The sequence below is a fragment of the Lepidochelys kempii genome, chromosome 9, assembly GCF_965140265.1.
Source record: "Lepidochelys kempii isolate rLepKem1 chromosome 9, rLepKem1.hap2, whole genome shotgun sequence".
Classification (NCBI taxonomy): Eukaryota; Metazoa; Chordata; order Testudines; family Cheloniidae; genus Lepidochelys; species Lepidochelys kempii.
Window position 1 is genome coordinate 57870621 of NC_133264.1, and position 27575 is coordinate 57898195.

General features: G+C 45.4%; 1 protein-coding gene across 5 annotated transcripts in view; it reads left to right on the plus strand.

Moving 5' to 3' along the window:
- TMLHE (trimethyllysine hydroxylase, epsilon) overlaps window positions 1-26768 on the plus strand; it is a 47663-nt gene extending 20895 nt beyond the window's left edge. For 3 of the 5 annotated variants that reach the window (XM_073360557.1, XM_073360558.1, XM_073360556.1), the window contains 7 exons: window positions 5909-6090; window positions 10285-10461; window positions 12628-12907; window positions 14350-14469; window positions 18316-18552; window positions 21283-21421; window positions 22813-26768. In XM_073360557.1, the coding sequence (XP_073216658.1) occupies window positions 5910-6090; window positions 10285-10461; window positions 12628-12907; window positions 14350-14469; window positions 18316-18552; window positions 21283-21421; window positions 22813-22944 (1266 nt within the window). In that variant the 5' untranslated portion in view covers window position 5909 and the 3' untranslated portion in view covers window positions 22945-26768. The remainder of the gene's footprint in view (window positions 1-5908; window positions 6091-10284; window positions 10462-12627; window positions 12908-14349; window positions 14470-18315; window positions 18553-21282; window positions 21422-22812) is intronic. The other 2 variants (XM_073360559.1, XM_073360561.1) reach the window with 2 other exon arrangements.
- The last annotated feature ends 807 nt before the right edge of the window (window positions 26769-27575 follow it).

Consider the following 27575-nt stretch of genomic DNA (forward strand, 5'->3'; position numbering starts at 1 on the left):
CTTTCTCCAGAAGGCTGTGCTATGGTGTTTTTTCTTAAATAACCATACCGGCACCACTGCTTAAATTTTCCACCCTTTTGCATTCCCTTCCCTAGTAGTCTCTCTCCCTCCCACCCCTATACTCTTTGTCTTGAGTTAAGATTCTATTGACATGTTTATATCTTTCTCACTCCTGTTGTTCTTGGCCTTTTGCATAAATAGCGTAAAACAGTGTCTTAAGTTCTCTGTGTACAACTCTATCCTGCCCTGATAGAGGGATGGGCTTGATGATCCAATACATCTTTCCTGTCTCAAAGTCCTCTGATCATTTGGATTCAGACTGAGATGGTTTAGCTGCTTCTTCCACGTGCCCACTTGTTGTTGAATCTTAAGGGACTTCGTCTTGGTACCTCAAGCCATTGCACTTCTCTGCATTGATAACTAGATCTGTCTGTAATGTGGACAACTTAAAGGTCAACAGTATAAAGGTAAGATGAATACAAGAATATGTAGCTGTCTAAATGGCTAATTTTAATGAGGACAGGTCTAACTTGCTGCTCTCAGTCAGGATTCATTAAACTGGCACCCAATGTAAATGCTCTCCAGTATATGGATTTTTGGTTTCAGCTTCTCAAATTCTCCTTTTAGTTTTAATATCCGTAACTGAGACTTGAATGAAATACACTGAATGCACTTATTGCAGTGACTGACTCCTGCCAACAGAGCAGAAACACAGTATGATTCTGATTGGATTAGATAAGCAGATCAGAGTAACAGCCGTGTTAGTCTGTATTCGCAAAAAGAAAAGGAGTACTTGTGGCAACTTAGAGACTAACCAATTTATTTGAGCATAAGCTTTCGTGAGCTACATAAGATTCGTGGGGTGGGAGGAGGTATTGTTTCATGGTCTCTGTGTATATAATGTCTTCTGCAGTTTCCACAGTATGCATCCGATGAAGTGAGCTGTAGCTCACGAAAGCTTATGCTCAAATAAATTGGTTAGTCTCTAAGGTGCCACAAGTACTCCTTTTCTATAAGCAGATCATTTACCCACTAAATGTTTTTATTCTCTGGCAACCTTTGATGTTGAAAGAGGAAGGAAATAAAAGGAGTGTGTGTGTGGAAGGAGATAACTACAGTTCAAGCTCCCAAAGGCAGAGGCTGTTTTCTTAAGAGGTTTGTAGCAGCAATCTTTCTATTCTGTGTTCTGTATGTAGAAATGTATATAGACCCTGTAGTTTTCTTTCAGCTAAACTTGTGGATGCTCCAAAAGCTGAAATGAACCACTGTGCTCTTCAATATATAGTATGAAAGGAGAGATTGTCATGAAATACCAAATGCATGGTATGGTGTTGGGCTAGACCAGGCTTTTTCTTAACCTGCTAGTTGAACTTCATCGAAGTCATTAGCTAAAATTAACCTTTTGACTGGCAGTCTGTAGTTTACAGCTCACCAAAATGAAAGTTCGTGTCGTCTTTGCAGGGTGTTTCAGAACTGAATGCATTTGGTCTTATTTACTTGACACTTAGATATCAAAGCAGGAGATAGTTTATCCTTACATTGGCTAGGTAGTTTTTGTCCCTCTTCTGTACTAGTTTATAACTGACAATTAATACAGAAGTGTGTCTCTCATCTAAAGAACCACCCATTTGTAATCTGAAGCAATCAAATTCTTGGTTAAGCTGCTTCTGTTAACCCTGTTTCATCCAAAACAGATCTAAGGAGCAAAAAAACTGTAGATTTTTTTTTTAAAGCCAATATGAGAGTCTCAGGGATATTGTCTCGGGTTCAGTGTGTACATAGTATGTAATACAGTTTGGATTTGTAAATTGTATAAATGTCATAGTTAACGGCTGAGCTCAAGATAGCATCTTTTGAAGACTTGTTTGCCGTTTCATTATTGTAAAGGTTTTTCACCAGTTTTGGCTTATTCTCTTTTTAGGGTTGCTGATGATAGAAGTATGAAGTTTGTCCACAAAAATGAGTGACTGTTGCTGGCTAGAGCCAGACATAGTGGAAAAGCAGGCACTGTCCCCTTTCCTCAGCCAGCTCTGCCAGGGCACCTTATTCCTGAGCTGCAGCACTATGGCTTGCCATTCTGGCCCCAATTTCTCTTGAGCACCTACTGGACATTGTGTGACTCTGTGAAGTGAATAATTAGGGACTAAAATGAGACCTGGCTAACTCACTTCCATGTGTAGCCATTGCACTATTTCAGATCTTGTTTAAACAAATGCTTAGTTTTCAGCAAGCTGGGGTGTTGGTCTACCTTGCACTAGCCTGCTGCGTACTAAGGGCTTGTCTACATTACCCGCTGGATCGATGGGCAGCGATTGATCCAACTGGGATCGATTTATCCTATCTAGTCTAGACGCGATAAATTAACCGACGAGTGCTCTCCGTCGACTCCAGTACTCCACCAGGGCGAGCGGCACAGGCGGAGTCGACAGGTGAGCGTCAGCCATCGATTTACCGCAGTGAAGACACCTCAGACACCTAAATATGTCGACTTCAGCTACATTATTCACGTAGCTGAAGTTACATAACTTAGATCGCTTGCCCTCGCCTCCTTCCCCCCCAGTGTAGACCAGGCCAAACTGTCCATGTGAACCCTGCTGCCACTCTCTATAAGTCCCCTAGTGCATACTGATCTTCTCCCATATCAAAGCAGCATAAATTAAAGCGCACTATGAAACTGTTAGTGCATGGCAGCAGGGTCCGCGTGGACGCCTAGTGCATGACAGCAGACAGCCTACTTCAGGCTAGATTTACACTCCTTGCCACATACTAATGTTCATTTAGACAAGGCCTTCTTGTGGCATCTGGCTCTTAGGAATGTTGGGTACTTATTTGTTTCAATCCTATCTGATTCACTAATTAATTTTGTGTAGGAGGGAGCAGTGTCAGATGGTCAGAGCAAGGGAGTTGGATTCAAAGGGCTCCTGGGTTGTAGTCTCTGCTTCACAGTGACCTGTTTGTGCCTCAGTTTCCCCAACTGTAAAATGGGAATACTTACCAACTTCCTAGAGGCAGGGGAAGCGTAGTTAGTCATTTTTTATAAAGTACTTTGTGATCTGTCATAAATATAAAGGGAAGGGTAAACCCCTTTGAAATCCCTCCTGGCCAGGATTCCTGGCTCCTCTCACCTGTAAAGGGTTAAGAAGCTAAAGGTAACCTCGCTGGCACCTGACCAAAATGACCAATGAGGAGACAAGATACTTTCAAAAGCTGGGAGGAGGGAGAGAAACAAAGGGTCTGTGTGTCTGTCTGTATGCTGGTCTTTACCGGGGATAGACCAGGAATGGAGTCTTAGAACTTTTAGTAAGTAATCTAGCTAGGTATGTGTTAGATTATGATTTCTTTAAATGGCTGAGAAAAGAATTGTGCTGAATAGAATAACTATTTCTGTCTGTGTATCTTTTTTGTAACTTAAGGTTTTGCCTAGAGGGGTTCTCTATGTTTTTGACTCTAATTACCTTGCAAGATATCTACCATCCTGATTTTACAGGGGGGATTTCTTTATTTCTATTTACTTCTATTTGTATTAAAAGTCTTCTTGTAAGAAAACTGAATGCTTTTTCATTGTTCTCAGATCCAAAGATTTGGGTCGGTGGTCACCTATGCAAATTGGTGAGGCTTTTTATCCAACATTTCCCAGGAAAGGGGGGGTGCAGGTGTTGGGAGGATTGTTCATTGTTCTTAAGATCCAAGGTTCTGGGTCTGTAGTCACCTAGGCAAATTGGTGAGGCTTTTTACCAAACCTTGTCCAGGAAGTGGGGTGCAAGGTTTTGGGAAGTATTTTGGGGGGAAGGACGCGTCCAAACAGCTCTTCCCCAGTAACCAGTATTAGTTTGGTGGTGGTAGCGGCCAGTCCAAGGACAACGGGTGGAATATTTTGTACCTTGGGGAAGTTTTGACCTAAGCTGGTAAAGATAAGCTTAGGAGGTTTTTCATGCAGGTCCCCACATCTGTACCCTAGAGTTCAGAGTGGGGGAGGAACCTTGACATGATCCTTGGATGAAAAGTATCCCAAGTGCAAATTATCTGACCCTCTCCCCCTTTTTTTTAAAAACTGCTGTACGTTGGACATCATTTAAAAACTTAACACTGGCCAGTCTGTTGTGATTTCCGAACCATGGTATCACCTAATACAGGAATGATGTAGGTGGTGACTTTGGTGCTAGGAGTGGTGGTGCATGTAAGTTTTCAATGTCTTTCATGCTTAGGCACTTACGGTGATAATTCAGCGCTTCAAAAGGGCTTGTCCCAAGCCACAGGCCTGTAAGGCAGCAGCATACTTTTCTCTTTTTCCTGCCTTCCTTCTGCCCCACCCTCTCCAATACGTTGAGCCAAAACACTTTGATTCTAAGCTGAAAGCAGATGATTAGCAAAACAGTCTGCTTGCTTGCAGCCTGTTTAAGAGGGATTATTAGGTTTTAGTAACCACCAGAATTAGCAACTTCCTGATTGTTGTTTCCTATTGTCTATGAATAATTTATGTACTGAGTTCAATTAATCATTTTACTGATATTCTAACCTTAGAATTCTGTTATGTCTAATCTCAAACAACTTCCATTTTATAAAGGTCATTCTGTTTTCTATTATTCAGAGAGAGTAACCTAGTTACTTCCTCTGCTTAGCAGATAGGGTCTTGGACCCAGATCCTCAAAGATACTTAGGTGCCTAACTCCAGTAAGAGTTAGGTACCTACATACCTTTGAGGATCTGGGCTTTGGAAACTTGCAGCCGCTCTATTGCTGCTGTTCTTACCAGCACCTGGATATCCATGAACAAGTAAAGCCTTAAGTGGAGATGCTGGAAAAGAGATCAGGCTTGGTGTTCAGAAGAATAGAAAGGTATGGCGAATCAAAGCAGAGTTAGGGAAAACCTTCTTTTGTGATTGATAAAATGATGAAGGAAACACCCAAAATGATGACAAAAATGAAATAGATAAAAATCAGTCTATATTCTCCATCTCCTGCTTGATGCAGTTATAATTTCCAAACATTCCTATATTTAATGTTATTGATCTAAAGCTGTTGATTAAAAGCAGAGTAAAGGGCTCCCAGATATCATTGTGATGGGTGCCCTGTCAGTGTTGTTATAACAGATGCGGATTCCTGCTGCCACCAAGACAGCTGGGTGGGTTCCGATTGAAGCTTAGAAACCTGCGTGGCTGTGCAGTAATTGAGAGAATATAGTAGTAGTAGTATTCAAAGTTCAGCAATAAAGCTCCCTATTATAAAAACTTATTAATTAAAAACCTGAAGCATATTAAATTATTTTTATTGTACAACTGATGATGGCTAGGTAGATGGTGTGGAGCACGGGTCACTTGTTGATTTGAACTAGAGAACATGATGGATTCTATGTAACATGAAACAACTCGGTTTTACTTTGGGCACACTGCCAGGCTTCACCTAAACTTGCTCCTAATACTGTTACTTTCACCCACACTTGTCTTTCATCTAGCTGTTGTGTCTTGTCAGTAACATAGACTGTAAACTAAACTATTTTGGGTTGGCCCTATCTTTGACCTGATTGCCACCTCTGTAATAAAGATATTATTAGACTATTCTCAGTGGTAGAAGAGGACAGGACAAGGAGTAATGGTCTCAAGTTGCAGTGGGGGAGGTTTAGGTTGGATATTAGGAAAAACTTTTTCACTAGGAGGGTGGTGAAACACTGGAATGCGTTACCTAGGGAGGTGGTAGAATCTTCTTCCTTAGAAGTTTTTAAGGTCAGGCTTGACAAAGCCCTGGCTGGGATGATTTAATTGGGGATTGGTCCTGCTTTTGAGCAGGGGGTTGGACTAGATGACCTCCTGAGGTCCCTTCCAACCCTGATATTCTATGATTCTATGATAAATAGTAACATAGAACCAGCCACAGTAACACTGGTCTCTCTCCTTCCTCTTGAATTTCCCCAGTATGTGGTGCCATAGATTGACACATCTATTCTCCAGCACCCAGTGCCTGCTGAATAGAGGCAGTGGACACCAAATATCATGGCAGCCCCGTTACAGAAAGAGCCTCCCTGCTGTATCCCGTTGGCACCATATGGCCCCTGCATCTCTGAACTGTGCCTGGCAATTACATGGTGATCATTTAGGTAAGGGGAGAGAGTGTGTATGCGTGCATGTGTGTTGGTGTGTGTCCACCTCTCTAGCTTGGGTGGGGTGGGAGGCAGCCTTTTCTGATTGTGCTTTACAGTGGTGGTGCTCTTTCAGTCAAGTCACTCTTGATTTCCACTAGAGTCAGACCCCAGCCCTCTTACTATATGGTTTAGAGGTTTGGTTTGGTATTTTCAGGTACGTAGGGGACCAGGTCATCTCCATGCCCTAACGGTTTTGCGGCAGCCCAATCTAGCAGGCTAAAGCAGAGTTCTAATCCCATCTCAGCCTTGACTTGCTGCATGGCTTTGAAACTGGGAGGAGAGGTAGATACGCTGGAGGGTGGTAGGGATAGGATACAGAGGGCCCTAGACAAATTAGAGCATTGGGCCAAAAGAAATCTGATGAGGTTCAACAAGGACAAGTGCACTTAGGACGGAAGAATCCGATGCACCGCTACAGACTAGGGACCGAATGGATAGGCAGCAGTTCTGCAGAAAAGGACCTAGGGGTTACAGTGGTAGACACACTGGAGGGCAGGGATAGGATACAGAGAGACCTAGACAAATTGGAGGATTGGGCCAAAAGAAATCTGATGAGGTTCAATAAGGATAAGTGCAGAGTCCTGCACTTAGGACGGAAGAACCCAATGCACAGCTACAGACTAGGGACAGAATGGCTAGGCAGCAGTTCTGCGGAAAAGGACCTAGGGGTGACAGTGGACGAGAAGCTGGATATGAGCCAGCAGTGTGCCCTTGTTGCCAAGAAGGCCAATGGCATTTTGGGATGTATAGGTAGGGGCATTGCCAGCAGATCGAGGGACGTGATTGTTCCCCTCTATTCGACATTGATGAGGTCTCATCTGGAGTACTGTGTCCAATTTTGGGCACCACACCACAAGAAGGATGTGGAAAAATTGGAAAGCGTCCAGCGGAGGGCAACAAAAATGATGAGGGGACTGGAGCACATGACTTATGAGGAGAGGCTGAGGGAACTGGGATTGTTTAGTCTGCAGAAGAGAAGAATGAGGGGGGATTTGATAGCTGCTTTCAGCTACCTGAAAGGGGATTCTAAAGAGGATGGCTCTAGACTGTTCTCAGTAGTAGCAGATGACAGAACAAGGAGTAATGGTCTCAGGTTGCAATGGGGGAGGTTTAGGTTGGATATTAGGAAAAACTTTTTCACTAGGAGGGATGGTGAAACACTGGAATGTGTTACCTAGGGAGGTGGTGGAATCTCCTTCCCTAGAAGTTTTTAAGGTCAGGCTTGACAAAGCCCTGGCTGGGATGATTTAGTTGGGGATTGGTCCTGCTTTGAGCAGGGGGTTGGACTAGATGACCTCCTGAGGTCCTTTCTAACCCTGATATTCTGTGATTCTATGAATCCACTTCACCCCCTTGTCAGACAGAGAAACAGACCGGTAAGGCAGCTGACAGACCAGTTAATGACCCCCTAATAGCTCCAGTGTTTAAATGATACCTGATACTTCTTAGCTAATTTCTGCTCTATATGTTACCTGAAGGCAATTCACTATTGATGTGTAGCCTTTCAGCGCAGCTCATGTGGACACATACAGTCACCATGTCAAGATATACCTTGGACATATCAAATGAGTAGGGCCCTACCAAATTCATGGTCCATTTTGGTCAATTTTACAGTCATAGGGTTTTAAAAATAGTAAATTTCATTATTTCAGCTTATGAAATTTCAGATTTAAATGTGTTGTAGCTGTAGGGATCCTGACCCAAAAAGGAGTTGTGGGGTGGTTGCAAGGGGTTTTGTAGGGGAGGTTGCGGTACTCCTAACCTTACTTCTGCGCTGCTGCAGGCAGCAGCGCTGCCTTCAGAGCGGGGCAGCCGGAGAGTGGTGGTTTCTGGCCAGGAGTTCAGTTCTGAAGGCAGAACCGCCGTCAGCAGCAGCGCAGAAGTAAGGATTGTTAGGAGGCTTATTCCTTCACCCACTTACTTCCCTGGTCCTTCTTGCATGAACAGAGAGCAACAATACCCAAAGTCCAAAGGTGCAAACAATTCGATGTTTATTGGGGTGAACTTCCAGCAAGCATGATTCCAGTTTCCTTCCTTAGCGTCCCTCTTCCCAGCTCTGACACCACAGAGCCTTACACCTGTGTCCTTGTTCCCATTCCTGCCCTTAACCAAACATGATTCCAATTTCCCCAGCCCCATTCCCTGTTCCCATTTCCCCTTCCCACACCCACCCACTCACTTCCTGATTGATTGCAGGCTATATAGTAAAACTTGAGTTCTGCTTTGCTATACCTTAACCAATCATTTTCCTGAAATTTAACTAACCAATCCTAACATATTGTAACATGATTATGTAACCAATTATATCCCACCACCTTAATTAGTTTACACCCAGCAAAATTAATTATACAGCAAACAGGAACAATCACAGAACCAGACAGAGATTATACAGACAAACAATAGCAAAGTGGGAACTATAATGACAAAACAATACAGAAGTGAGGATTTCACATCCCAGCTGTTGATAAGTGAGTTCTTGCCAGACAGAATGCTATCAAACGAAGTTTCCTTTTACATTTTCTAGGCACTTCCCTTTCTCTGGAGGTGATAGGCACTATCAGGACAGGATTGTATTCCTAACAGCCCAATAGCACCTTCTTTCAATGTGACTAGTTTGGTGGCATACTATGGCATTGCCATCCTTACTTCTGCAGTGCTGGGCCTTCAGTCAGCAGCCGCCACTCTCTGGCCACCCACCTCTGAAGGCAGCCACTCAGAAGTAAGGGTGGCGTGGTATGGTATTGCTACACTTACTTCTATACTGCTGCTGGCGGGGTGCTATCTTCAGAGCTGGGCACTTGCCAACAGCTGCCGCTCTCCAGCCGCCCAGCTCTGAAGGCAGTACAGAAGTGAGAATGGCAATACCAACCTCCCAAAATAACCTGGCAACCCCCTTGGCAAGTCCCTTTTGGGTCAGGACTCCTAATTTGAGAAATGTTGGTCTCCCCCATGAAATCTGTATAGTACAGGGTAAAAGCAAACACAAGACCAGCCTTCAAGTTGGGGGAGACCGGATTTCAGGGTCCATGAAGCGTTTTTCATGGCCGTGAATTTGGTAGGGCACTACAAATGAGGCTAGTTTAGGGGACCTTTGTATTTGAAAGCATCTCTTTTAAGTATGTAATTAAAGGAAATTGCCCAGTATTTAAGATACTTTGGTCCAAAGGATGATGCAATGCCGAATTGCATATGGATCTGGATACTTGGATTTCAAAAGCCAAGCTGGACTAGAGGGGGAGGGACTCTCCTCTTACACAAAGACATTCTTAGAGATATCAAAGCTGGATAAGACAGTTTTAAGCTGTTTGGGGATGGGAGAAAGGCAAAAGCGCCCTGCCATGCTGTAGGTCAAGGGATATTTCAGTGTCAAGCTTAGTGCCAGTGCAGTGGTGGTTTCCATTGTATTCAGATTGGCCTGTTGATTTATACCTATCCTATTTGGCTGGACTTTTTCCTCTTTCTGTGTTTCTATACAGTTGCCCATTAGCAATATGGTTTCAGCCATACTGAAGGAAGCATCTGATCTCGGACAGTTGCCTGCAAAGGGAATGGTCTGGTCTGTCAAGGAATAGGGAAGAAAGGAATAAGTAACTGCCTAGGTGTATGGCTAAGGCTGCAGTCTTCCTTCCCAACAGTGTCACAGGAGGGGACTTTTGTGGTCTCCGTGAGAATCGAACAATCTATAGAATACTAGGCCCTGGTTAAAACAACACTTGCCTAATATTCACAACACTCCTTGGAGGTAGATAGTGTGTGTGTGTAGTGGTTTGAGGGTAAATACTAATAGACTTCGTAGTTGCTGCAAGTGGGCTTATACAGGTGGGGTTCTTAGCCTTTTGGGGTACATCTCTACGGCAGCTGGGAGGTGTAATTCCCAGTTTAGGTGGACATAAATATGCTAGCTCTGATCAAGCTAGCATACTAAAAATAGCAGTGTGGCCACAACAGCTCAGGCTAGCCGCCCAAGTCTGAAATCCTTGATATGTACTTGGGCCGCTGCAGCCACACTGCTATTTTTGGTGTGCTAGCTCGCACAGCGCTTACGTGTATGTCTAGCTAAGTGGGGATTACACCTCCCAGCTGCAGTGTAGACAACCCTTGGTTTTAACTTATTTGACCAAGGACTCTTTTAACTATCTATTTCCCCAGAGCTCAGGTATGCAGAGACCCTGATGCGCTTTGATTATGTGTGGCTGCGTGATCACTGCCGTTCCGCATCCTGCTACAACACCAAGACTAACCAGCGCAGCCTAGACACAGCTAGCGTGGATCTATGCATCAAACCAAAGACTGTCCGAGTGGATGAGACCACGCTCTTTCTAACATGTAAGTCAAGGGAGTCTGCACTAAATGTTATGAAGGGGCCTAGCTGCAGCCGAGGTAAACATTGAAGAGTGTCATTCTGCGAGATGTCCCTAGGTGCTTTCTACAATCCACACATGCCTTAAATCATTTCCAGGGTTGTGTTGCTTTTAACTGAAAAGAAAACTGTCAGTGTGTCTAAAAAGCTGTTTCTCACTGGAGATCTGAAACTTGGGGCTTGTCTGCATGGGGAAATTTACTGGCATAGCTATATACTGCAGTAGTCATAGGGTATGTCTACACTACGAAATTAGGTCGAATTTATAGAAGTCGGTTTTTTAGAAATCATTTTTATATAGTCGATTGTGTGTGTCCCCACACAAAATCCCCTAAGTGCATTAACTCAGCGGAGTGCTTCCACAGTACCGAGGCTAGCGTCGACTTCCGGAGTGTTGCACTGTGGGTAGCAGCAGAGCTGTGCTGCTGTAAGGTCTTCCGTGTAACCGCTCTTTGCCGGCAGGAGAGAGCTGTACTCGCAGAAAAACACAACCACCCCCAACGAGCAGCTGTAGCTTTGTCGGCAGGAGAACATCTCCCATTGACAAAGTGCTGTCCACACCAGTGCTTTTCATCGGTAAAACTTTTGTCAGTCAGTTGGATGGCTTTTCTTTTTTTTTTTCCCACACCCCTGACTGACAGAAGTTTTACCGACAAAAGTGCAGTGTAGACCTAGCCATAGTGTGTCCACACAGGGATTTTAGCACTATAACTCTAGTGGTAAGCTTCTCTGTTTAGACACAGGCTCATTATTTTGCATCTTTTTGCATGCATGCTGACAGTTTGTTATACAGTGGTTTGTGAGAACTGCTGATTTAGTCTTTAAGAAACAATATCAATTAGAAACCTAGTGTATTTCAGAAACGTTTCAAAATAGCTTCAGGTCCCACACATTACCTCAGTTCCCTGCCTATTCCCGTGATTGAGAGGCATGTTTTTTCCACTATATACTGTTGCTTTCCCCTGTTGGTTGTGTTAAAAGACCCACACAAATGCGGAAACATTTCAGCTGGACAGCACTTTGTGTGTAGTCATTGCACAAAATAAACAAAGTTCAAGATATTTTTTTTTTCTCTTCTCTTGGGTGTTTTTTAACAAGTAAAATATATAATTCAGAGAGGTGACTTTTTAAAGCATATCTTTTTAAATAGGATCAAACCATCGTAGTCACAAAACAAGTGGTGCCCTTTTTTCCCCCACCAAAAAAAAATTCTAAACGAATGTAAGAACTGAATATAGGCATATGGTAAAGATTTCCCAGTGCCCCATGGGTGCCCTTTAGCTTATATTCTTGGGCTGATGATAAGGCTTATCTCTGGATCAAGTGCTGTTTTGGGAAGAGACCTAGCTGTGAACAGATAACTTGAGAACAGAGAGTGGTTCTGGCCTGTGCTACAGTTATAAACATTCCCTCAGAGTCTAAAGCTCTGTTCCCTTTTTTCACCAAATATGTTTTTGTTTGAACTAGAGAAAATGCAGACACTCAAAGACTACATTAGAAGATGAATGACTTCCTTTCTTTTACATTTTCCCTCGTAATGTGAAGGTCTGATCAGAACTCCTGTCTTCTACTTTATCCTCTACCCATTGTTCTCTGCTCCACAGCTCGTCACTTTTTCTCCAGCTCTGAGGAGTGATTGTAGATTTGTCCCATTAGAGCTCAGCAGTTTATTCAGACCATTCCTGTCTTATCAGTGCCTGATTCCCCATGCATTACCACTCTGTACTGTCTAGGGGGTTTTAATGGATCTGATTTCAGGTTATAGGACTGCAAATCTAATGCATTCTGTTCTGAACTTTGACTAAGGCACGATGTCAGACCTAGGGAGAATATGGAGCCCTAAGACTAAAGTAAAAGTAATTTAGCTGGGAACTAGAACTTGTAATGCAAATAAAGGAGTCACCAGGTGCACTGAAATATGAAATAACAATGTGGTGTATCAAATGCTCACTTTCTCACTGTAACCTCAAAGATAACTTCTTCATGTAACTTGTCCAAGAAAAATCTAATTCCGCAGTAAGAAGCTGTTGCTAGACAAAATTGTAGACTGATGACTACATCCCAGTCCCATGTTTTAACTGACTGATCACCCCAAAGCTCCAGTGGCAACAATGCTTTCTATTTTATCACAGGGCCAGATGGTCATGTGACCAGGTATGGGTTAGAGTGGCTGGTGAAGAACAGCTATGAGGGTCAGAAGCGGCAGGTCATGCATCCTCGAATTCTCTGGAATGCTGAGATCTATCAGCAAGCCCAAGTGCCCTCCGTGGACTGCCAGAGCTTCCTGGAGACAAACGAGGGGCTGAAAGAATTCCTGCAAAACTTCCTGCTGTATGGCATTGCTTTTGTAGAAAACGTCCCCCCGACCAAAGAGGACACGGAAATCTTAGCAGAGAGAATCAGCTTGATCAGGTAACTAGAGGTGCCCCAAGGAAGGCCACATGCAACTTACTAGGAGCTCCAAGGGCCACACACATAACAAGGAGCAGATTGTAGTCTCCCTCTTTAGTATGAAGGTGCAGCCTTCACTTACCCTCGATCCCAGAATATAACTCCAGTCAAGGTGAAGTATTACATACTGGGACCTGCAGTCTCTGTGGCCAGGCCATTTGATTCAAGATGGAATGTTGCATTGTAGAACCTGCCATGTCCACGGGCCCCACCTCCTTATTAAAGTTAGGATTATGGCATTGTGGAGCTGCATAGGCAGCATCTGGCTACTGTTGTGCTAATGGATAATGCGAAGATCAATGAGTAAGTGTTGGACTGGGAAGATTTGAGCTTCACTAGGAGAGAGATTTCCTGTTTTAATACGAAGGGTTGGGAGGGCAGCCCTGGGCCTGGGAGCTGGAAAGATTAAAAAAAAAAATCTGTAGTTGGCTCGAAAGGAGAAGTGTGGGAAAGATATTTCAAGTGTACAACAAAACAAAAACTCCACTGGTCTAGCCTGGGTTTGAATTTCAGGCTGTCTCCAAACTGAGTGCTGTAGAAACAGCTTACATGCCCCAGGCCATTAGCAATACAGAGATTTACATCATGGAATTTCCACTCTTTTCATGCTGGTTAAGGAGTGGCATTGATGGGTTCCCAAGGGAGTCCTATCTGTCTTATCTATCTAGGTACTTATAGGCCTCATTACTGAGACTCAGATCCTCAAAGGTATGTAGGTGCCTAACTCCCTTTGATTTCACTGGGAGCTAGGTACTTAAATACCTTTGAGAATCTAGGGCTGAGTGTTTTTCAGCTTTCTACAATTTGCTTGTCATCAGCCTGTTTCCTCCTCTGCTGGTCATCTTCCTTCCCCATGGTTCAAGGCTTGGAGAGTGGGTGTTGGACCGGAAACTCGGGGGGCCTTGGAACTCAAGCAAGGTTTCTGTGCAATCCCAGAGGAGGTGGGTGGAAGGGGGAATGTGCTGTGTGAGGGTCAGCATCTTCAGACTGTGGGAATGCCTCACATGACTCAAGAGTGAGGCTTTTGTTGATTTTATAGGAATAGTGTTCAGCTGTAAGAGGCAATCCATTCATCTGCTTGGAGGATATTGGTCACGAGACTTCAAAGGCTATGGGGGTTACACAGGAGAGGTTGGAGCTCTGTTATGAGGGAGAGGAAACAAACACTTAAAGTAGTAGAAACCCCTTCACTTGAGACATTAGTAATGAGTCACTTAATTTATATTAGAAAATATGCAGCACACGATATTCTGACTTTCTAACTTGTACACTTTGGGGGATGGTGGCAGATACACTTATAAAAACAGCTAGGATGTTCCCTAAAGCAATCTGTGCCTCACCAGTTGTGTTTACTAGCCCCTCTGTCATGTACACCTGATCAGATCCTGTCTTTTCTCTTCCAGGGAGACCATCTATGGTAGAATGTGGTATTTCACCTCTGACTTCTCCCGGGGAGACACAGCATACACAAAACTGGCTCTGGATCGTCACACTGACACCACCTACTTCCAGGAGCCCTGTGGGTAGGTGCTTGTGCTGGTTCCCAAAGATGCAGCTCAAAGGGCAAGAGTAATTTACAAGACTGAAGTTTCTAATGGCAGAATTTTTGATAAGTGGGTTGGCTGGTTCTAGACCTTAGCCAGGCACTAAACAGACTCACCCATTCCAACAGTACGGTACTGCTGCACCAGGAATCTGTCAGCATGCTTTAGTTTTTAAATCCCATTTTTTCCCCACCTAAAAATTCCTGGTCCTTCAGGCACACATTCTTATTAGGGGTTGGCTCTTGGGTGACTACATCTTGCTGTCAAAATGACTCAGGTTCTTCTTTGGTGCTCTTTTGGGATGACGTTGGCCTTACGACCATATACACAGTAGGCCCAGCCACCCAGCTACTTAGCAGTTTATGTGCTTTACAGCGTTAGTAAAATTACTATGAAAATCTATGTATAGATTCCAGAATCCCAAAATTCACAAGTTGCATATTAATGACTGATTATTTGTAGGCTGTGATGTGTGGGTTGTGCTGACTTATTTACCATCATTACACATGATCTGAGCAAGAACTTCAAATAAGTTTGGATTTACTTTCTTCCAGTGGTGTATTACTATCATCAGTTAAACAGCCTGCTGCTCAGACTCCTCAATTCCAAAGTTCATGCCTGTCTCCATTTTCAATATGTTCAGAACTGCAACATGCTCATTAAGTGCTCATTCCCAGACTCTGTGTTCACAAGTAGTTTTAGTCCCGTCTGGCCCTTGTGATGTAGACTTTATACCCTGTTTGTGATGCAGGTTTTGATGCCCTGAGAGAAGAAGGCAGCTGGCCTAATGTGGATCACACTGTTGCGCAGGAGACTCAAGGCCTCATTTTCAGTCTGTCTTTTCATAGCGGGAGGTTGGGAATGCTGCGGAGACAGCTCCCTCAGTCACCAGGCAAAGGTTCAATTAGGGACCAGTGTTACTTAGCACTTTCTAAATACGGATGTAAAATACTAAAATGATTAAACGGTAAGCCTTAGTCTTACTGATTAACCGACCCTAATTGTTGTAACCCCAGCTGCGCGGGCCGGCCAGAGCAAGTGGCCACAGCCCCTCTCCCTTTAATTGGTTAATCGATTAAACAACATAATTTTAATAATTTAAACTGTTAACTTTTTAAATGGATATTTACATCCCTATTTCTAATCATCTGAAAGGTGGCAACTGCAGTATGGAGCTTTTAAAGCAGAGGAAGGAATAATGGTGAGAGATCCTCTGGCTGCATATAAACTGCAGAGCAGCCCTCAGGAAGGGTAGAGGGAACTTACAAAATTGCCTGCCGGAGTTAAGCTCCAGCTGCCCAGTTCATATCCCATGTACTGTCATGGCAATGAAACTAGCACGAAACGTAGGTGGCAGGGAGTAACTTGCATAGCAGCGAGGGATGTTAAATGAATGATTTATTAGTATGCCCTGTATGTGGGAGAGGAGTACTTGCACAAGGCATAGGTCCTGCTGGCACACCGTCATCCAGGAGCTAGGCTGCTCTAGTATGTTCTATGAACAGCCAGGCATTATTCTGAGCCCTTTTTTGCGAAGTATGCTCTTCAGAGCTGATTTTATTAAGGAACTATCTGATGAAAACTCCACTGAAACAAATAGAAAAAAGTCCTCAAGAGTGAATGCCTTTATTTCTTGCAGAGTAGTAAAGGTTTCTGATTAAACCAGTAGCTGGAGAAACTGCTAATCTTTAGCTATTGTTGTTCCTTTCTGCTTTGAAAAAAACCTGTCTCCCTAGTGTGTCACTGTCTGCAGTGGCCTGCAGCATTATCTCTGGTTTTGATATCCTAAAATGAACAGGTAGGATTACCTCTAGGTGTTACAGGATGCTGACCTTTTGAAAGCCACAGAGTCTTCAAGCAACCTTTCTGCAGCCATATTGGTCTGTCAGCAGCTCTCCCCATTGTAAGGAGATCTGCCTTTGAATCTGTAGTGCGAGTTTTGAAGTCTCTTGCAGCTTGTAGGTGTAAGGAGATAGTTAGAGCCCAACAGAGAGAAGCTGCAGGTGCTGGATGAATGAGCTGGATGGATCACTATACACCTTTCTCATGGGGCCTCCTAAAACTTAGGACCAGTCAGTTAGAATTGGACCGGAGACTTCCAGAGAAAGCACAGAATGCTGCAGAAAGTGGTGGTGGTAATTTAATGGGTGAAACTGTCAACTCATAAAACTGGTGCTGGGGAGTTCTGTTTGGCTGGAGGGTGCCATCTGACAGACTACACCTTACCAAGTAGGTATGAAGAGAAATAAATGAGAAAGATATGTTGGAGGTGGTAGAGGGGTAAAGTTTGGATTGTTTGGTTTCCCTTGTCTGAGCAATTCCACACCTTACAATATTTTGTGGAGGGCTGGCCCAATGGCTAGGAAATAGCTTGTGACTCAAGTTATGAATTGAATTCCCTTCTGCCATAGACTCCTTATGTGATTTGGGCAAGTCACTCAAGCTCTGTGCCTCAGTTTCCCATCTGTACAATGTGGACAGTAGCACTTCCCTACCTCACAGGGTGTTGAGGATAAATATGTTAGATTGTGAGGTGCTCAGATGCTACAATGATGAGCATCTAAGAGAGAGAGGTTCATGTTTTAAGTAGAACTTTAACTTTGGTTTCCCTATTTTTTCCAAAGCTTGCCTTGTTTTAACTCACTTTATTGTAAGGCATTTTAGAGGAATTAGTTTTATGCCTGTTCAACTTTTAAAATCCAGGGTGAATCTTCTTTTGGGTTGGGAATAGTTTATAGTACTTCAATGCAATTTGATCATTGTAAAAACTGCTGTAGAAACTGTAACACAGTATTTTAATTAAGCCATGTCCTAGTGCAGGGGTGGGCATACTATGACCTGGCTCCTCTCTAGCGCTCCGGCCAGGGCCCTGGGTCGGGGACAGCGGCTCGGCAGCGCTCCGGCCAGGGCCCTGGGTCGGGGTCACACCACGCGGCTCCTGGAAGCCGCAGTATGGCCCTGCTCCAGCTCCTACGCACTCCAATGGGAGCCGCAGGGGTGGAGCCTGCGGATTGGGCAGAGCTCAGAGCTGCCTGGCCGTGTCTCCGCATAGGAGCCGGAGAAGGGACATGTCACTGCTTCCGGGAGCCGCTTGAGGTAAGCGCTGCTCTGTGCCTGCACCCCCTGAGCCTCTCCGCATGCCCCAACCCCCTGCCCCAGCCCTGATCCCCTCCCGCCCTCTGAACCCCTCGATCCCAACCCAGAGCACCCTCCTATACCACAAACTCCTCATCCCCAGCCCCACCCCAGAGCCCGCAGCCCCTTCCGCACCCTAACCCCAATTTTGTGAGCATTCATGGCCCGCCATACAATTTCTATTACCCAATGTGGCCCTCAGGCCAAAAAGTTTGCCCACCCCTGTCCTAGCATGTCTTCCAATCCCTAGTAAGAGAAGGAGCCATTTCAGACTTCAGTTGGGATGGCGGGGGGTAGGGGAACACTTTACTAAATAAACCTGCAGTCTTTAATTAATAACTTCAGTTATAAGACTGGGCTTTAGAATTTCACAACTACTTATATTTTAGGGTTAAACACTTCTTAGCTTTTTGCACTGGCCGGCTTTGTCCTCATTCAGTGAAGTGCATGATAGCTGACGACGTAAAACAGCAGCATCTGCCACTTGCTATTGAGCCATGTCAGGTGTCCCAATTAAATGAAGTATACTATAAAAGAGACTCTGAAGCGGTCATGAGCTGCTTCTTTTCCAGGTTCATTCCTCTTTCTTGGTAGTTATCTTCCTATAACTACCCACATGACTTCACTCTCTACCAAGTGACAGACTGACTGGATTTTCGTTTGTGATGTGTGTTCTCTCCCCCCTTGCAGTATCCAGGTGTTCCACTGCCTCAAACACGAAGGGACAGGTGGCAGGACGCTGCTGGTGGATGGCTTTTACGCAGCAGAGCAGGTTCTCCAGCGAGCTCCTGAAGAATTTGAGCTCCTCACCACGGTGCCGCTGAAACATGAGTACATTGAGAATGTTGTGGGCTCTCACAACCACATGATTGGGATTGGGCCGGTTTTGAATATCTACCCCTGGAACAATGAGCTCTATTTGATCAGGTGAGAAGTAATGGATCACACCATTGTTTGGGGGGTGGAGAGGGGGGAGTAGCCATTAAAGACATATGTGGCTTTTCCAGCATGCTGGTCCTTTTGCACAGTGTAGACTGATAGAACCACTCTCCTTTTACATCCTGCATTTTCTCCTGCTCTCCCAGCCAGTACCAGTGCTGAACCATGTACCAGTGCTGGGGCTGCTGGCTCTTCTAACTGGTACTTTAGGCTCTCTACCCTATCTTTTAAAGATAAGCCTCTGTTCTGAGCTCTGGCAATGCCACTTCTTGACCATCTCCCATTCAGCTGCGAGTTGTCTGCCCTGCAACGGAACAGTTGCAGGACTGGGTTTGAAACAGCCTCCGCTCTAATATGGGTTACAGCACACTTGGCTGAAAGGGAGGGGACGGGCCCTGTCTACAGGCAAGGTTTTCGTCTGAAAAATGAGGACAGTTGCCCAGAAAGGGTGGGAGCCACTATTCTAATCTGAATATTTATTTGATGTAATTCTCACCAACTTCCACGCACTTATTTTTCAGTCATTACCCATGCCATTCATTATAAAGTCTAAACCCGTGGCAATTCCGTGCCTGCCAAATTCCCAGACTGACAATGGGGAGGTGTCCAGGGAATTTTCAGGGCCTCAACTCCTGGACAAGCAGCCAGAAGCCCAAACACTCTATACGTTTCAACAGAGAACTCCGGCTCTTAAATCTCAGACTGCGAGTCGCTGCCAACCCCAATGCACTCACTCACTGCCCTGCCCAGTCACCTTTCTGCAGGGGGGCTGCAGGTGGCACAGGTCTTCCTCTTCAGCTGGATCTTGCACTATTTAGGTCAATGAGAGTCATGCCATTGACTTCAATGCCAGCAGGATCAGGCCCCTTATACGTAGGTCTTTCTGTATGTCCACCTAGTCTACAGGGATGTGGGGGTAAAACTTAGTCCAAGTTTTATTGAATCTTTGATTCTGGTTAGAATGCAAGCTGTCCAGCTTGTGCTCTTTATTTTGGATGATGATCAGTTGTGTTTGCCATCTCTGTACCTCATAACAGCACCTAAGATGAACTATAAACATTCAGCCCTGTACCTTTGTTTCATTAAACGTACATAGTATTGAAGCAGGCTTCCACTGATTTTCCTATTGAGGATGCTGATTGGTCAGTTTGTTCAAGCACTGGTATTCCCAAAACAGTGTTGAGCTAGTCCAGGGGTGGGCAAACTTTTTGGCCTGAGGGCCACATTTGGGTGGGGAAATTGCATGCAGGGCCATGAATGTAGGGCTGGGGCAGGGGGTTGGGGTGCGTAAGGGAGTGCGGGGTATGGGAGGGGGCGCGGTGTGCAGGACGGGGCTCAGGACAGGGGGTTGGGGTGCAGGAGGGGGCTTGGCAGGGGTTTGGGGTGCAGGAGAGGGATCAGGACAGGGGGTTGGGGTGCAGGCAGGGTGCATCAGGGTGCTCAGGACAGGGGTTCGGGGTGCAGGAGGGGGATCAAGGCAGGGGGCTGGGGTGCAGGAGGGATGTGTGGTGCGGCACGGGACTCAGGGTGGGGGGTGGGCTCCAGCCTGGCGCCACTTACCTGGAGCAGCTCTGGGGTGGCAGAGCGCCGCTAAGGCAGGCTCCCTGCCTGCCCTAGCCCCACACCATTCCCGGAAGCGGACATCACTACGTCCCTGTGGCCCCTTGGGAAGTGGGGGGCAGAGGGTTCTGTGTGCTACCCTTGCCTGCAGGTACCTCCCCCTGAGCTCCTATTGGCCAGGAACGGGGAACCGCAGCCAATAGGAGCTTCAAGTGTGGAATCCACAAACGAGGGCAGCACACGGAACCCTCTGCCCCCTCTCCGCCCCCACCCCACCCCCGCCAGGGTCCGCATGGATGTGGTGCCGGCCGCTTCCGGGAGTGGTACGGGGCCCGCAGCGCCATGGGCATGGCAATCCCGTGGGCCAGATCCAAAGCCCTGAGGGATTGGCTCCACCCCGCGGGCCGTAGTTTGCCCACCCCTGAACTAGTCACTGATTGGAGAGTAAGATTGTGCAATCTACTATCTCCTTTTATTATGACAGGAGGAGTTTAAGGTTCTCCATGATACATCGGGGTTGATCTTCCGCTTAGAGTTTATACCCATCTATCCCTTGACATACAGGTCACTAACCATGCATCATTTTTGATTTTGTTCCTACTTGCCAGCCATAAAGAAATAATCACTCTGGTGTGCGGGCCTTTTGCCTGCTCTCTGCATTGCATGAATTTCACCCTCTCAGCATTCCAAGCTGGCAAATGAGTGATTCAGAGTCACTTAAATGATGCTGCCTCTGTCTTGAAGCACTGCGATGCTCTGACTTCACCCTGCCCAGTGTAAATTGTCAATTGTAGTTAAAAAGAGTTTTTATAAGAAAGGGACACAATCAGGTCATTTGAGGCCAGCAGGTTTAAAAAAAATCCAAAACAAAATATTAACAGAAATGTGGTGTGTTGTGTTTTTTGTTTTGTTTTTGGAAAATAATTCAGTGAGGATAATTTTGTTTGGATTTAATTGTTCCTTCTTAAATCCCCCCTCTTCGCCCACCCCACCCCTGACACATTTACTACATAAATACAGAGTAACCCCAATGCGTTTTTGTGGCCTTCCTAAAGACGTCCTTTGTGCATTAGACTATAGAGGTTTCCTGTGGAATATCTGGCTCTGCTCTGCTCATAGATCCATGGTGACCGTCTCTTCTGTTTTGTTCTGACCCAGGTACAATAACTACGACCGAGCTGTCATCAACACAGTGCCTTATGATGTTGTGCATCGCTGGTACGCCGCGCATCGCACACTCACCACAGAGCTACGGAGACCAGAAAACGAACTCTGGGTCAAACTGAAGCCAGGCAAGGTAGTCACAGGATGTGGGAGCATGTGAACTCACTTCACTGAGGGTGGCAGCACATATTTAGATATAATAGGGACCTGGCAATTAAGACAGCTGATCTTTCCCCCGACTTGGTGTAATACTTTGGATAAGTTCCATGTGCCTGTTTCCCTCTCACAACCCTGTGGCAGGATGAATTGTATCGGCAGCACCCAAGTCTCCATTGCATACATTCTTACCACCAGAAAAGTGGGGCAGAGGGAGGATATGGCCACAAGTCAAAGCAAAAATAGTGGGAATTCACCCAAAAACAGTGTGGGAGGAGGGCTGCCACAGATGGGGAAATAGATCTCCTGATCTGTGAAGTAGGGCCAATAAAAATACCAGTGTGAGGTAGGTTGTGAAGGTTAATGTGTGAAGTGCTTTGAGGTCTTGTAGAAGTGGAAGATCTTATTAATGGAAATATATGAAACATGTAGAGGGCATCTGAGGAAACGGATGAGACCAGCATTCCTATCAAGCTCTGTCCTCAGGCTGCTTTCAGAGTCTTGCACTGCAAAACAGTCTATAAAATCAATATTCTCCAACCCCAGACATGACTGAAGTGTGTGGTGCACAAACCATGGAAGCAGAAAAAAGAAGGGTCCACCCCAGGGTTTACAATGCCCAGGATGTGCTGTGCTTTAACCCCTTGTCTAGCATTACAATTACAATGCACAGAACCAGACTATATTACAAGTGTGCAGATCCTAGGCATGTTTTGGCCTAGCGACACATCCGTCCAAGCCTACCGAAAAGGTTTACGTATACACAAGATAGATTCAGCCAGTGGAGATTAGTGTCAGAAAGCTGCTACAACCTCCCTCTGCTCCTGCATGACAGAGGGGAGGATATGCAGCTCGAAAAGTGGAGTATGGCAACCCCTGAGGTTAGAGTTTGTGCCCCTTCCACCCTCTCCCTGTTACTGCAGGAGAAGGGCAAAGGATGCAAGGTTTATATTGCTGGTGAACTCTGCCAACAGGCCACTACCATAGAAGCACCAAGCAAATGGTATAGACTGTGCCAGTACTGTCTCATTGTTTCTTTGTACTCCACTGTGTGTCTGTGTTATCTGTCGTCTCTCATCTTCGATTGGAAGCTCTTTGGGGCAGGGTGTGCCTTTTTGTTCTGCAGTTGTACAGCACCTAGCGCAGTGGTGCCTTGGTCCATGACTGGGGCTAGGAGTTACTGCACTGTAAATAGTAATTCATTGTTCATTTCAATGCCTATATATTGAGCAGCCTGCCAGGAGCAGCCCAAGGGCCACACTTAATGTTTCAGTGTGTCATTTAGGTGATAATCTGCTCTAGTATGACCTCTGTTCATGTGGACACTTCTTCACTCTGTATTCTCAGTGCTTTTCTCCTCTTATGTAGGCGCTGTTTGTGGATAACTGGCGCATCCTGCATGGGCGGGAATCATTCACAGGATACCGCCAGCTGTGCGGGTGCTACCTGACAAGAGATGACATGCTAAATACTGCACGTTTCCTGGGGCTGCAAGCTTAACATAGACTGTCAGCAGCAGAGAGGCAGCAAAACCTGTCAACCACAGTGCTCCCAAAACTGTGCGTCACCAGAACGAGCACGTTTTAAATACCTCATACACCCTATCCCTGCCAAAAAGTTCTCGGTGCCTGGGGGAATGGGCAGGAGTTAAGGGTCACCAGAGCTTTACCTGATTGTCAGCTATTGGGCAGAGGGGGAGACCTCTCTTGCTCCTCACCCCCATGGCCTTTCAGCACAGTCTGACTCCGCTTGAGAAGGAAGAAGCCAAGAATCTGAGTTGCTGCTGAAAATGCTCACAAACACCAGCTGATGCAAAATTCCAATCAAGTGCCTTCTGGATTTTAAATGAGGTGGTAAAGCCCTCACATTCCCCTAGGTGTTTTGTCAGCAACCTTCCAGGATTCATTGCATGTGGTAGGCCAGAGTAGCTATTTGCTTTGTTTTGACCCTGAGCTAGACCTGATTCCAGCTCGAGAGAGAACAAGAGGGTTTCTTTGGTCCTGCTTGAAGCAATGCAAACACCAAATTACTCCAGCTTGAGGGTGGTGACAAGTTTCTTTTCTCTTTCCTGCTCCTTAAACACCTCCCCTGGCCACACCCATGTGCATGCATTTCGGGGCAGATACAATGTCATCTTTCTCCAGTAATTGAAGGCAAACTGTGCTGACTGATGGCCCAAACGCATCAGCCGGTGTAGTATTGAACCTCTCCAGGGAGATCTGTGGGGAAGGAGGAAAAGTGAGAAGGATCTGGGAGGGAGCAAGGTGCAGTTCATCAGGCAGCAGTGCAAGGCAAGGACACTATTTCCGACACCCCTCGGTTTGAGCAGCAGCAGGCTTGTCTCCACTGTTTCCACAGCCTTATCTGGTCAGAGCTTCCCTGCACATAGGGTGAAGGCACAGCTGCTGCAGTGTTTCTTGCAGACTTGCTGCTTAGGCCTTTCTGTTCTCTCTGCCTAAGGGCTACAGGCTTAGTGCAGGGAAGCTGGCAACCTGCTGCTAAGAGAGGCTTAGGGTCTTGCATCATATTTTCCTCCAAAGGTCGCTAACGAGATGCCTTTCAGGCCCAGAAAGAATCATAGAATCATAGAATATCAGAGTTGGAAGGGACCCCAGAAGGTCATCTAGTCCAACCCCCTGCTCGAAGCAGGACCAATTCCCAGTTAAATCATCCCAGCCAGGGCTTTGTCAAGCCTGACCTTAAAAACCTCTAAGGAAGGAGATTCTACCACCTCCCTAGGTAACGCATTCCAGTGTTTCACCACCCTCTTAGTGAAAAAGTTTTTCCTAATAGCCAATCTAAACCTCCCCCACTGCAACTTGAGACCATTACTCCTCGTTCTGTCATCTGCTACCATTGAGAACAGTCTAGAGCCATCCTCTTTGGAACCCCCTTTCAGGTAGTTGAAAGCAGCTATCAAATCCCCCCTCATTCTTCTCTTCTGCAGGCTAAACAATCCCAGCTCCCTCAGCCTCTCCTCATAACTCATGTGTTCCAGACCCCTAAAGACATGGATTGCATAGAAGTGTCTGGCATTTTAAGGGACACTGTCAAGATAGAAATCCTCTTTAAAAGCAGACCCTTTCCTGTTACCAATGACAGCTGACCATGACCAATCTCATTTATTTTTTCACTCTTCAGGCTGTTTGCTTTTTTCACCTCACTAAGCCTGGAAAATGAAACGAGGCTGGTCAGTCTCGCCTCTGATTCTCCTGAACTAGCCAGCTGCTGTTCTGCTGCAAACAGAGCATGGGGATGTTTACCTATAAAGCCAATGGTCTTCATTTAGTTCACATACAGATTAATGACAGGTTTCAGAGTAACAGCCTTGTTAGTCTGTATTCGCAAAAAGAAAAGGAGTACTTGTGGCACCTTAGAGACTAACCAATTTATTTGAGCATAAACTTTCGTGAGCTACAGCTCACTTCATTGGATGCTCAAATAAATTGGTTAGTCTCTAAGGTGCCACAAGTACTCCTTTTCTTTATACAGATTAATGTCTCCTAGTACTAGGGTTCATAAAATTTCTCTGAAACCTACCTGGGTGAAACGATTAGACAATGTCTGTTTAAGGGACTCGCTCCGCTAGACAGCAAGGCTTTGCTTCAGTCACTGGGGTTTGTCAGGGAGTAACTGCAGCACCCAGTGTAATCCACCAACTGGGGATATGTGCAAAAGTGATCCATTAGCTGTGAATTCATGTCTGCAAGTTTTGGGTGGAGAGGGTCTTTTTTCCAGTTGTGTGTTTTCCAAGACCCATGGACTGGAGGCTGCTCTGGTGCTGATCGTTTCTGCTATAGGAGGCAGCTCTCAATTTTTGTCACAGAAGGAAGGAAAAAAGCCTCATCAAGCCCTCTGCACAGAATTCTTCTCTTGTAAATTGGTGGGAGGGATAGCTCAGTGGTTTGAGCATTGGCCTGCTAAACCCAGGGTTGTGAGTTCAGTCCTTGAGGGGGCTATTTAGGGATCTGGGGCAAAATTGGGGATTGGTCCTGCTTTGAGCAGGGGGTTGGACTAGATGACCTCCTGAGGTCCCTTCCAACCCTGATATTCTATGAATTAACAAGAACTCTGGTACTTGGTACACACGGGGACTACTGCAAAGCATACATTTTGAAAGCCTTTTACACATAAAAAATGGATAAAAGCGAAAACGTTAAAAATCAGGGTCTTGGTACTTCACTCACTCAATGAGTGATACCACCTGGGCAGTACCACTTTCTGGCCTTTGGTGCTTTTACTATAATGTTGTCTTGGGTTCCAAACACTGCACTGGGGCGGCGGGTGATTTCAAGAACAGCCTAGATATAGAAACCGGTGGAAAAACCTGTTTGTATTGGGTGTTTTAAAACTGTAGGGAGTGGGGAGGGAGTTTGCCATCAAAATGTTGGGCCTGAAGCGCAGCTGAGAGCTTTGCATTTGAGAGGGAGTGGAATTCACGAATTCCTTCACAGCCTGGGGGATGTTCTGTCAGGATTTTGTTGGAATGGCAGTGATGTTTGCACATAGCAAAGTGCTACCAGATTTCCTGAGTCCAAATCTCTGTATTTCAAAGAGCAGCACTGTGGGTAACACAACCAGTAACACTCTATCTTCTCTCCAGTGGGGCCAGCTGCTCCAAGCAGCACTTGTTACTAGGTAAGGCTCTGCTACCTCCGGAAGCTCAAACACCCAGGACTCAGACTAAAGCAAGGGAAAAATTGCCTCAAGGTTATTGACAAGAGACTGGAGTGAAACCTGTGCCTTTCTGATAGGGACCCGGGGTATGGTAGGTGCTCCTCTGGACCCAGCAGACTGAATAGATGGGGGATACCAGTCTACCTAGAAGCGACTCTGGTGGAAACTGAACCCTGCTCCCTAACTCGCCAGAAGTGACTATACGATCCCCATTATAATGACGTGGTGCTAGTTTGTTTTCCCCTTGAAGCACATGGTGGGGAAAGCTACCAGGAATTTGTAAGCTTCTGAAACATATTTTCCCTGCATGTCCTTTTCAGCTTCTCTTAACCTCCCTCCCCAGCAACAAAGGTGGAGGGGCGAGAACCTTGGCTTAACCTTCCTCACCACCCTTCCCCAGATCTTAGGGATTTGGAATTTCTTCTGAGCAACTTGCTGGAGTCAAGTATTTGGGGTCACACACTAGTGCTCTGTCACTTACTTAGTACTAGTGTATTTAGTCACACACTAGTGCTCTGTCAAATCTATGCATTTGTCTTAACATCATGTCTGGAACAGTCTGTTCACAATGATGCTCTTCGATGTACTCAAGCTTTTCAGACTAATTTTTGCTAATAAAATAGGAGTTGCTTCTTTTTTTCACCACAGTGAGTTGGAGGCTCAGGTCTGTGAGTATGGGACTTATCTCTCACCTGTGTTACATTGATCCTGCCATTACATGTGCTCCGTTACATCTAGCCAGTCCTCAGTCCAATCTTCTTCAGGGTTTTTCTCCTCCCAAGGTTGTTAAATCTCCAAGAGTGACTTGGATCTTGGAAAAGTTTTTTTGAGAGGGTAATTTTCCTCTCTGCCTGAGACACACAGTAAAGATGCCAAGTTGTGATATCTTTTCATGAAGTAGTACCTACTCTACAAGTGTCAGGGTTCCCCCCACACACTGTGAACTCTGGGTACAGATGTGGGGACCTGCATGAAAGATCTCCTAAGCTTATATTTTACCAGCTTAGGTTAAAACTTCCCCAAGGCACAAATTCCTTTCCTTGTCCTTGGACGGTATTGCTGCCACCACCAAGTGATTTACACAAAAATTCAGGAAAGGGTCACTTGGAGTCCCTATTTCCCCAAACCCATTCACCCCCTTTCCTGGGGAGGCTTAAGAATAATATACCAACCAATCTGGTTAACAATGTGAGCACAGACCAAACCTTTTGTTTATAGGACACTGAAAATCAATCAGGTTCTTAAAAGAAGAATTTTATTTATAAAGAAAAAGTAAAAAAAAAATCACACCTGCAAAATCAGGATGGAAGGTAACTTTACAGGGTAACAAAAAGATTTAAAACACAGAGAATTCCCCTCTTTCTCAGCTTCACAGTTACAAAAACAAGAATAAAACTACCTCTTAGCATAGGGAAAATTCACAAGCTAAAACAAAAAATAACAATGCATTTCTT